The sequence below is a fragment of the Coenobita brevimanus genome, chromosome 94, assembly GCF_032717465.1.
Source record: "Coenobita brevimanus isolate Jiangsu-jjx chromosome 94, ASM3271746v2, whole genome shotgun sequence".
In the NCBI taxonomy this organism is placed as follows: domain Eukaryota; kingdom Metazoa; phylum Arthropoda; class Malacostraca; order Decapoda; family Coenobitidae; genus Coenobita; species Coenobita brevimanus.
The window spans coordinates 21,757,706-21,770,431 of record NC_137047.1 but is presented as its reverse complement, the minus strand read 5'-3'; the positions used below and the strand labels follow the sequence as shown (position 1 = coordinate 21,770,431).

At 39.4% G+C, this 12,726-nt stretch overlaps 1 protein-coding gene across 1 annotated transcript in view; it reads right to left on the bottom strand.

Moving 5' to 3' along the window:
• Positions 1–12,726, bottom strand: part of LOC145412851 (pyridine nucleotide-disulfide oxidoreductase domain-containing protein 2-like) — a 181,972-nt gene that overhangs the window by 17,420 nt on the left and 151,826 nt on the right. The window contains exon 10 of the mRNA XM_080282651.1: positions 1,507–1,614. Coding sequence (XP_080138777.1) covers positions 1,507–1,614 — 108 coding nt within the window. The remainder of the gene's footprint in view (positions 1–1,506; positions 1,615–12,726) is intronic.

Below are 12,726 nucleotides of genomic sequence, written 5' to 3'. Positions count from 1 at the left end.
ATACATATATATATACTGTATATATATATATATATATATATATATATATATATATATATATATATCTATATATATATATATATATATATATATATATATATATATATATATATATATATATATATCTATATATATCTAGATATATATCTATCTATCTATCTTTCTATATATGTATATATATTTATCTATCTATCTATCTATCTATCTATATCTATCTATCTATCTATCTATATATATATATCTACCTATATCTATCTATCTATCTATATATATATATATATATATATATATATATATATATATACACATATATATATACATATACATATACATGTATAATGTATATTCATAGTTTCTTCATGCCCCTAGGTCTTAAGAAAAATTAGAGAAGTTTGTATTGCCGACATTCAGATAATCAAACTTTTACTTGCTCAAAATTGGGCTATAGCTTGCATCCCTTGAGACAACAGGCCACTTCTCTCACCACTTGGCCATCACCTCCCTTTAACCCTTCCAGTAAAGGGTATATATATATATATATATATATATATATATATATATACAGTACTGTATATTCATAGTTTCTTGAGATCACAGCTAATTTTGGAGACATTGACAAAGAGCCTACAAGCGGTTGCACTGTACACCTTAGGTGGAGCAGCTGTGGCATCTCCAACCAGGGGCCAAACCTTTCTATATTTCCCAGCACCATGCTGTGGGTCCTGGTCTGGTCTTGGTAAGCTTCTGTATACTACACGGGGGCAATGGATCCCTATACAGTGTACTGTACTTGCTTACCTGCTTACCTGTGGCTGATGGGTTTGCTTGGCCAGATAGCCCAGGGCAAAACAACAACCACTTGTTTGGTTACACTAAAGCTGGGGTTTCCAACCTTTGGTACTTGCACCACTACTATTACATATCATTCTGGTTTTGCCACTGGGACACAATAAGTTTGAAAGAATTATCCACTTCTTAGAGACCGAAATTAAAAAAAAGAAAAAATGTGTTTTATATTCCATGCACTATGTGTAAAAGGGTGCATAAAAGCCCACATAGCTCACTAGGCAAGAGGAGTTCCAGTACTTCAGTGGCCAATGCTGTCAGGACAGTGATTAATTTATTAAGCTTCCGTACCATTACACTGGTTGCCTGCAGTGTGGGATGCGAAGGGAGGCTCGATTGTCTCAAATGTGATGTTTCTGGGTGAGCCAGCAATGTCCTTGTTCTTACAACTTACAGATGGGCTGGATGTCCTACACTACCAAGCGTATGTGAGTATGTGAAATGCTGTTCCTTCATTAGTAAAAAGGTCCATTCCTGGCATGGCATTTCTCTGTATACAAATCATAGGCATTAACCAGAGTATAACAGATAAATCATCCTTAATGGTTAAGGGTTATATCGAGAGTTTTCCCAGTGGCTAGTAAAATCATCTAGCATTAACCATAAGAAAACTGGAAAGTCATCTGAGGGTTTAAGGATAAATAATAATTAAAAACTCACCCCACCAGTAAGTCCAAACACTTTCTCGAGGTCCGGTGGTGGAAGCACTTCATAACCAACAATGCTTTCTTTGAAGCCAGGTGCATACTCCTCCACAATACTAAAGATCTAGAATATAAAATTCAATTATATCATACCTAAAAGACATTTAGCTCAATTAATTCAAACATATTCAAACAATCAAAATGATGTAGACCCTCACTAAAACAGACTATTTGGGGGGAAGCCTCATCTGAAAATGCCAATAGTCCAATATATCCAATGGTCCCCCCACACAAATTTGAAAACAGATAAGTACAATAGCGCATTCTGGTACTATAAATGAAAACTATACCCATTTTACACTAACCTGGTCTATAATTTTGTCCTTTCGTTGCTTATTTCACATACTTGTCATGGCTCCTCATGACTAGTCCGGTACAATATTAATATAGTCTGTTCCTACAACTCAGCAGTCATGATGGGGATAGGGCAATTTTAGACCAGGTCGGAACAGAGAGGGTAGGAAATATATTTACTGAGACCCACTGCGCTCCATTTCATGGACACAGTTTGTAATAACTGAAAGAAATTCAGTGGCCTTTGTAGTGTCCATTAAATCCAAAATCTAGTCAATCAACGTCCATTAACACGAGAATCTCTGTACTATGCTTCCCTTCAGTGAACCCCGGACTGGGAATAGGCAAGGAACAGTCTAAGGTTTCTCAATGGCTGGAAGTATAAATGAGCCTGGGGTTGTAACAAAAACAATTAACAAGTATCAGAGCTGTAATTTCTGGGGGAGCTAGGGGGCTATAGCCCTCCCAGCATTTTCTATACATAGTATTAATTTGTCAAAACTTCAACTAAGACTGAGGGTTCAATAACAACTCATGAAATCGATCAAGCTTGTAAGTAAAATGTGATGCTATATGTCGAATATTATGATAAATCTTGTTGGCACAACTATCTGAGATACACCGTGGTAGTGTTATGATGTTATTCAATGTTTATGTTGTGTGACAATGCAGTTCTTGTCATTCACCAAGTGTTGTCAATGGCTCTCTGTTGCCTTCTGGCCTGTGAGTTTATTTTCTCTCAACTATGTTTATAATTATATTCCTGTGTTTTGTTGTTATTGTAACTCAATCTACAGACTAAGAGATGGATGGTCTCATCTTTCAACGTTAGTACTTTCTCCCTATGTGTGAAGTGGGGTTGGTGGAGGATTAGTGTCCCTCCCTGTAAAACAATTAACTCTAAACCCTTGGCCACCCCGTTTGGGATACATGGCATCTGGCAATGGATGAATGAATGACTTTTGCAACAGTTCTGCTAATGCCAAATACCTACAAAATCAATGTGCTTATTCACAAAAAACGTGCTTTTGAACCATTTTTTTTTCTACTGCAGATATTGACTCTCCTGCCGACAATGACATTCTTCTGTTCTATAATGGAACGAAAAAGAAAATGCACGTTGAAAAGTTTTTTTGTGAGTAGAGTCAAACAAGATGGTCAATCTGAAATTAAGGACAACACGATTCTTCCTGAAAGACACTCTACTGATAAAGCCGATGAAAACACCAATGTTGCTCCTCCTGATCACGACAATAACACTCCTAAACATGCCGATGAATTTTCAGACAATGCCGAGGAAATAAGTAAAATGGATATCGCAGTGAATGATGCTGCAGGGACCTTATCAGGACCTTCAGGTAGAGTCCCTCCAGATAAACCTAACCAGCTATAGAACTTGAAATGCACCAAGTGACTATTTGGGACCCAGAAGAGATCCTTTAATTCACTGTGGTTTGAACAATCCAAGTTTCTGCACTACCAGGAGGCAAGTGACACAGTACTATGCTATACCTGTGTGTTGGCTGACAGCAAGGGTACATTCACTGTGACTCTCAAGAAGGACAATCTGTTCATCAAAAAGGAGTTCTCAAACTGAAAGAAGACAATTGAGAAGTTTCAGGCCCATGCTACAAGTGCAACCCATCGTCATGCAACTGAAGCCTTCATGAAACCAGTCCATGTAGATGAGCAACTAAATCATGCAGCAGCTACTCAGAATGCCGAGAACTCTTGCTGTCTGATGAAAATCCTGGAGAACATAACTTTCCAGGGGAAACAAGGTCTTGAACTCAGGAGAGATGGTGATGAAACTGGTAGCAATATTTATTTGCCTGCAATCCTTAGATCGAAAGATGACCCTGTCCTACAGAAGTGGATCAGCCAAAGTTACAATAGCCACATGCATCCTCAAGCCCGGAATGAAATTCTCAAGCTGCTAGCCCTTAAAATTCTCCGTAATATTGCCGCTGACATTGCAGCCAGTGGCTGTTACAGTGTACCTGCCAATGAGACTACAGACATTAGCAACACACAGAAGCTTGTGGTATGCACCTGATGGGTTACCAAGGATCTGGAATTTGCCAAGGACTTAATTGGACTCGGTCCATTAGAACAGGCAAATGCTGAAACCATTGTGTCTGCTATAAAAGATGCGCTACTGAGACTTGTCCTGCCCTTGGACCAGGCTAGTGGACAATGTTACAATCGTTGCGCTACAATAACAGGCAGCAAGCATTGAGTGGCCGTCATTCTCAAGAAATCTGCATCACATTGTCTTCACACACACTGTTACTGTCATGTATTGAATCTTGCAGTGGGCAACACGGTAAAGAGTATCCCTGTGATGAAGGAAACCCATGGAGATGCATATGAACTCACAAAACTGATAAAATATTCTCCTTAAACGTGAGGCAGCCCTAAAGAAAAAATGAGCTGAGAATTGGAAATCTCAACCTTCCTCTCGACATTGGGGAGAGCACCATCCAGCCCTCTTCAGCTACCAGAAGAGGCTGGATGACTCTGTCGCTGATGCCTGTCCAGGATGTGACACAGACCCCATACTATTAAGCACATTATGGAAGACTGTATTGCACACAATCACCTACACGAACAACACAACATACACTCTTTGAAAGCTCTGTGGGAAAGCCCGGTCTCGGCCATGGCCTTCTTAAGGGACTCAGGGCTGTTCGGCCAGACTGCCTAAGGAACAACTACTACTACTACACTAAGACCAGGCTCCTGTGTCTCACAATCTGGACTGTCAGAGCCTTACATTCAATAGCAAAGAACTATCAAACTATCCAAGATATGTTCGAATGGTGTGAAGACTCTAAGAACATGAGCGATTCGGAGATACTGTACGAGCTTGAGCCAATTGAGTGTCTAAGAATATGGACAAATTTCATTTCTTGTATGGTCTTCACCTGTTCATGCTGATGCTTGATCACTTGGATAACCTCAGTGCTACACCACAGAGTCCACAGCTATGTGCTACAGATACACAGGAAATTGCAAGGCTGGAGGTTTGTACTCTCCGTAGCCTATCCAGTAATGAACAAGCTCAACAGCTGTATGAGAAGATAACCACGGAAGTTCACTGTTGTGATCTAGCTGAAACTGAGCCTAGACTACCCTGGCGTATACAATGACCTGTTCGATTTGATCAAGGTTCAGAACCTCATCATCCACAGTGTCCAGCAGAGTTTCATTGTTGTCAGTATTTTGCAGCCATCGACAATGTCGTGTCAACCACTAAAGATAGGTTCGATCAACCAGACTACTAACCGTACATGAACTTTGAGCAAACCCTGATAAAGGGAGAAGTTAGACAATGTTGGGAGGGGCACATGAAAGTACTAGAGGAAAATTACAGTTCTCTTGACTTCATACAGATGAGGACTCAACTTGGCAGTTTTGATGTTTCCTACCAAGAGACTTGTTCAGATTTTAACCCCTGTCTGAGTGATGTAGTTGACTATTGTCACTGTCTTTCTGATGGGCATCGTAGTCTGATGAGCCAAGTGGTACAGCTCACTCAGTTTTGCTTGGTTATGCCTGCATCAAATGCAGTCAGTGAGTGTGCTTTCAGCACTATGAGGCACCTCAAAACTTACTTGAGGAGCACAATGACCCACAACCGGCTAAACCACACAATGTGTCTGAGTGTTCATTCGAGGAAAATTGACAGTTTTGATCTGAAGGTGGTTCTGAACAAATTGACACGACGGAGAGAAGAAGAGCCATACTTGCTTGTGCTTGACATGTTGAATAAATGTTTTATATTTTGTGCATATTGTATGTTGGAATCTGTAAATTTTAAGATCAAGATTTTTATGATGGAATGCAAATGTGTGTGTATTTACCTAGTTCTGATATACAGGAAATGAGCTACGCTCGTGGGGTACCGTCTCTTTTTCTCATTAAGTCAAATTTTGCTTTGAACTTGTATAAGTTTTTAGACTGGACAATCTTTGTCCAGGCTGTTCCACAGGTCTATGCATCAATATGGAACGCTAAATTTCTTGATATCCTTCAAACAACTTGGCTTTTTCAGTTTCATTCTATGTCCTCTTGTTACTCTCCCATCCCATACAAACAGATCATTTTTATCAATTCTATCTATTCCCATCATGGCCCTGAACACTGCAATCATGTCTCCCCTTTCTTTTAGGCAGGTCCAGCTTTCCCAGCCTCTCTCTGTAGGACAGATCTGCCAGGCTGGGGACCACCTTGGTTGCGGTTCTTTGTATTCTCTTGATCTTATTTATGTCTTTCTTCTTGCGTAGGGACCACACTACTGCCGCATATTCCAACCTGGGGCGGATCATGGCCACTATCAATTTTTTTATCATTTCCTCATCCATGTAATGGAGTGCCACTCGTATGTTAGTCAAGAGATTGTATGTCTCGCTAACTATCTTGTTAATGTGTTTTTCCAGTGACAAACTATCCTGGACAAGCACTCCCAAATCTTTCGCTTCTCTCACTTTTTTGACTGGTTCATTACCCATCATAAAATTCAGTGATGGCCTCTTGTGTGTGTGTGTGTATTTACCTATTTGTATTTACGTATTTGTAGTATACAGGAATTGAGCAATGCTCGTGTTGTCCTGTCTCCATATCCACATTTATCAAGTCTACCTTTACACACGTGAATGTTTTTCTCATGCACCACCTCTTTGTCTAAGTCGTTCCAAATATTTAAGAATATACCTAATTGTGATATACAGGGAATATACTATGCTCGTGGGTTTCCGTCGCTGTTTCTCAATAAGTCGAATTTAACTTTAAACTAGTTTAAGTTTTTAGACTGGACAATCTCTTTGTCCAGGCTATTCCATAAGTCTATACTTCTGTAAGGAAAGCTATACTTCTTGATATCCTTCAAGCAGCTTGACTTTTTCAATTTCATTCCATGTCCTCTTGTTGCTCTCTTATCCCATACAAACAGATCTTCTTTGTCAATTTTATCTACTCCCACCATGGTCCTGAACACCGCAATCATGTCTCCCCTCTTTCTCCTTTCCTCTAACGAAGGCAAATCCAGTTTTTCCAGCCTCTCTCTGTATGACAGGTCTGTCAGACTGGGGACCATCTTGGTTGCTGTTCTTTGTATTCTCTCAATCTTGTTTATATCTTTCTTTTTGTGTGGGGACCACACTACCGCTGCATATTCTAACCTGGGGCGGATCATGGCCACTATCAATTTTTTCATCATTTCCTCATCCATATAATGAAATGCTACTCTTATGTTAGTCAAGAGCTTATAAGTCTCTCCAACTATCTTGTTAATGTGCTTTTCTGGTGACAAATTATCTTGGACCAGCACTCCCAAATCTTTCTCTTCTCTCCTTTTTGTGATTAATTCATTACCCAAAAAATAATTCAGTGATGGTCTCCTGCTACTTTTACCCATTTCCAATATTTTACATTTCTTTACATTAAATTTCATTTCCCACGTCCGGCTCCAATTGTGTATCCTATCCAAATCCTCCTGCAGTATTTTACAATCCTCCTCAACCTCTATCTTCCTCAAGATCTTTACATCATCAGCAAACAGACTCGCATAACTGTTCACTCCATCTACCATATCATTTACGTAAATCAGGAACATTACTGGCGCCAACACTGAGCCTTGAGGGACTCCACTTGTTACTTCCCTCCATCCAGACATCTTTTCCTTTATTACTGTCCTCATTTGTCTGTCTCTCAAAAAGTCTCTCATCCATTCCAGAAGTTTCCCCTTTAGTCCTCGTATATATTCTAGTTTCCACATTAGTCTCTTATGAGGTACCTTGTCAAAGGCCTTCTCTAAGTCTAAGTACACACAATCCACCCAACCATCTCTCTCCTGTACCACATCAATAGCTCTTGAGTAAAAGCTCAACAAGTTTGAAACACATGACCTTCCACTTCTGAATCCAAACTGACATTCAGCCAAAATATTCATCTCTTCCAGATATTTTATCCATCTGTCTCTCAGGATTCTCTCACACAATTTTGCAACCATGCTGGTTAGAGACACTGGTCTATAATTCAGGGGTTCTTCCCTGTTTCCTCCCTTGTAAATTGGTACCACATTTGCCCTCTTCCATTCTTTTGGCACTTTCCCCTCTTCCAGTGAGCATACAATTAAGCTGTGAATTTTATCCGCCAGTTGTTCTCTGCATTCCTTCAGTACCCAATTAGAAATTCCATCAGGTCCTGGGGCTTTCCTTACATCTTGAGTTTCCAGTAATTTATACACTTCCTGCACCTCCACTTTTATATCTTTCATCACCGGAACATTTCTAATCACTCCCTCCCCTTCCACAAGCTCCTTTTCTTTAGTGAAAACTGACTGGAAACGTTTGTTCATTATTTCTGCTTGCATTGCCGCATCCTTAAAGACCTCTCCATCTACTTTCAGCTTGGTGATTCCTTCCTTTTGTTTCAGTTTGCCATTAACAAATCTATAAAACAGTTTGGGTTCATCCTTGCATTTGTCAATTATACCTTTTTCACAATTCCTTTCTTCTTCCCTACGTATTCTTGTGTATTCGTTTCTTGTTCTTTTATATTCTTCCTTTGTTCTGTCGTTACCTCTCTTTCTCCAATTGTTCCACGCCTTATCTCTCTCTTTTTTGGCTATCATACACCTTCTATTAAACCACTCCTTTTTCCTGTTTTCTTTCCCTCTTACTCTTGGTACAAATTTTTCCACTCCCAAATTATAGAGGTCTAGAAAGATATCCCACTTCCTCTGTATCTCTCTTGTTTCTCTGAATTTTCTCCAATCCGCATTTTCAAAAAAGTTTCTCAATCCTGTAAAATTTGCTTTGCCAAAGTTGTATCTTCCCTGTCTATAAAGCTCGTCTCTTGGCTCGACGTTTCCTATTAACATCTGGAACTCAATGACCACGTGATCACTTTTTCCCAAAGGACAGAGATATTCCAATGATTCTATTACATCGGGTTCTTTGGTGAACAGTAAATCTAACCTTGCTGGTGTGTCCTCACCTCGAAACTGTCTCTCTTCTTTGACCCACTGCGTCATCACATTATTCATTATTATATTTAATAACATAGTACCCCACGAATCCTCGCCGCCTCCAGAGTACCATTCCTCCCAGTTCACCTCTTTACAATTAAAGTCACCCACCAAAATTATATTATTGCTTTTCTCAATTATTTTTTGCAAGTAGCTAGCCATATCTGACAACATCTCATGGTATTCGTCATCCTTCCATGCTCTCGTCTTTGGGGGAACATACACTACCGCCATCTCTCTCTTAACATTTTCTCCAGTTTCTAATTTCATATATATCACTTCAGCCCTGCCTTCTCCCATTTCCACAGTATCTACATTTATGTTGTTCTTCACTGCTATCATCACTCCTCCTCCCTTTTTTTCTTTTCTGTCTTTTCTCCACAGTTTGTATTTACCATCTCCCAAATGAACATCAATATCTTCTCTTAATTTGGTCTCTACAAAGCACATGACATCAGGTTCATGTTCTCTCAAGAAATCATTAATTTCGATCCTTGTCGATATGAAACCATCAACATTAGTATATATCACCTTCAAATTATTTTTGACATTATTAATACCCTCTTCTCTCCTACTCTCTGTCCGTACCACTTCCTCAACTTCTGATCTTTCACAACCATCCCCCCTAGTTTCCTTCACTTCTATTTCCTTAAATACCATTTCCTTACTTCATATCCAATACTCTCCAAAAAAAAGTATTACGTTCTTCCTCTGTCCTCTTATCATTTTTTTCCTTTACTTCTTCCTTTAATGATTTTAAAACTTCTCTTTCTTCTTCATTCAGATCTTTTCTTATTATAATATTTTCCATCCCCGCCTCTTTGCTTAATTTCCAGGTCACTTTAAGTATCTCATTTATTACACTTTCTGATGTAAACTTGACTCTCATTGGTCTTGTTTCCCCTTTCTTATAAGGCCCTATCCTCCTTACTTCCTCAATTTCTTTTACCCACTTGTCTCCTTCGGGGTCAATCTTGCCTAATATTCCTCTCACCATGTTCGTGTCTCTCTCAAGTCTTGCGAACCTAACCTTTTCTTCCTCTTCCCTGTTTCCAAATACTACCACACATCTGTTCCTTTCTACAGTTTCTCCCACTATTTTCTCTTTTTTCTTCAGTATTTTCACTACATTTTCTTCCATTTCTTTCTTGTTCATTTCCCTTTCTTCCTGGATGATCTCTCTTAAGCTGACCACTTCTTTCTGTTCTTCTTCTACGTGTGCCCACTTTGCCTTGTGTTCTTCTAGTACATTACTCACCTTCTCCGTTTTATTAGTACTCTCTTCAAGTTTCCTCCTCAGTTCAACATTTTCCCTCTTCAAATTCTTAATCTCTTCACTGGCTGTTTCGTTGGACTGGATTAGACTCTGTATGGTGGTTTCCGTATTTCCTGACACATCCTTTATCACTAGATTCTCTACTTTTTTTTCGAGTTCACTAATCCTCATAATTAATGTTTTCACCAGGTCCATGACATTAGTATTAGCATCAAATCCTTGAAATTCCACTCCCTCATTGTTTACATTTTTGGCCATCTTTAACGTACCGGTAAAGTACCTAAACAGCTGTTACCGAATAAGCCACAAACATTCATGTATACTATTGCCAACAAATCTTTACATTTTTGGTAGTCTACCAACTTTCATTATTTTAAATTTAAAGAAAGACCCTAGGAGACAGGACAGACAAAATTCCTGAAACTACTCAAGGTTAGGAGCGATGCCTGGGACGTCCTCTCTCTCCGGCTGTTCGCGTGTGTGTGTGTGTGTGTGTGTGTGTGTATTTACCTATTTGTAGTATACAGGAATTGAGTAATGCTCGTGTTGTCCTGTCTCCATATCCACATTTATCAAGTCTACCTTTACACACATGAATGTTTTTCTCATGCACCACCTCTTTGTCTCAGTCGTTCCAAATATTTAAGTATTTACCTAATATAAACAATTGTGATATACATAGAATGTACTATGCTCGTGGGTTTCCGTCGCTGTTTTTCAATATGTCGAATTTAACTTTAAACTCGTTTAAGTTTTTAGACTGGACGATCTCTTTGTCCAGGCTATTCCATAAGTCTATACTTCTGTAGGGAAAGCTATATTTCTTGATATCCTTCAAGCAGCTTGACTTTTTCAATTTCATTCCATGTCCTCTTGTTGCTCTCTTATCCCATACAAACAGATCCTCTTTGTCAATTTTATTTACTCCCACCATGGTCCTGAACACCGCAATCATGTCTCCTCGCTTTCTCCTTTCCTCTAACGAAGGCAAATCCAGTTTTTCCAGCCTCTCTCTGTATGACAGGTCTGTCAGACTGGGGACCATCTTGGTTGCTGTTCTTTGTATTCTCTCAATCTTGTTTATATCTTTCTTTTTGTGTGGGGACCACACTACCGCTGCATATTCTAACCTGGGGCGGATCATGGCCACTATCAATTTTTTCATCATTTCCTCATCCATATAATGAAATGCTACTCTTATGTTAGTCAAGAGCTTATAAGTCTCTCCAACTATCTTGTTAATGTGCTTTTCTGGTGACAAACTATCTTGGACCAGCACTCCCAAATCTTTCTCTTCTCTCCTTTTTGTGATTAATTCATTACCAAAAAAATAATTCAGTGATGGTCTCCTGGTACTTTTACCCATTTCCAATATTTTACATTTCTTTACATTAAATTTCATTTCCCACATCCGGCTCCAATTGTGTATCCTATCCAAATCCTCCTGCAGTATTTTACAATCCTCCTCAGCCTCTATCTTCCTCAAGATCTTTACATCATCAGGAAACAGACTTGCATAACTGTTCACTCCATCTACCATATCATTTACGTAAATCAGGAACATTACTGGCGCCAACACTGAGCCTTGAGGGACTCCACTTGTTACTTCCCTCCATCCAGACATCTTTTCCTTTATTACTGTCCTCATTTGTCTGTCTCTCAAAAAGTCTCTCATCCATTCCAGAAGTTTCCCCTTTAGTCCTCCAATATATTCTAGCTTCCACATTAGTCTCTTATGAGGTACCTTGTCAAAGGCCTTCTCTAAGTCTAAGTACACACAATCCACCCAACCATCTCTCTCCTGTACCACATCAATCGCTCTTGAGTAAAAGCTCAACAAGTTTGAAACACATGACCTTCCACTTCTGAATCCAAACTGACATTCAGCCAAAATATTCATCTCTTCCAGATATTCTATCCATCTATCTTTCAGGATTCTCTCACATAATTTTGCGACCATGCTGGTTAGAGACACTGGTCTATAATTCAGGGGTTCTTCTGTTTCCTCCCTTGTAAATTGGTACCACATTTGCCCTCTTCCATTCTTTTGGCACTTTCCCCTCTTCCAGTGAGCATACAATTAAGCTGTGAATTTTATCCGCCAGTTGTTCTCTGCATTCTTTCAGTACCCAATTGGAAATTCCATCAGGTCCTGGGGCTTTCCTTACATCTTGAGTTTCCAGTAATTTATACACTTCCTGTGTGTGTGTGTGTGTGTGTGTGTGTGTGTGTGTGTGTGTGTGTGTACCTTGTTATATTTACCTAGCTGTGATATACAGGAAATGAGCTATGCTCATGGGGTCTTGTCCCTGCTTCTCAGTAACTCTTTGTCCAGGCTATTCCACAGGTCTATCCATCTATATGGAAAACTATATTTCCTGATATCCTTTAAGCAACTTGGCTTTTTCAATTCCGTGTCCTCTTGTTACTCTCCCATCCCATACAAACAGATCTATTCTATCAATATTATCTACTCCCATCATGGCCCTGAACACTGCAATCATTTCGCCCCTCTCTTTCCTTGCTTCTAAGGAAGGCAGATCCAGCTTTTCTAGCTTCTCTTATGCACAACA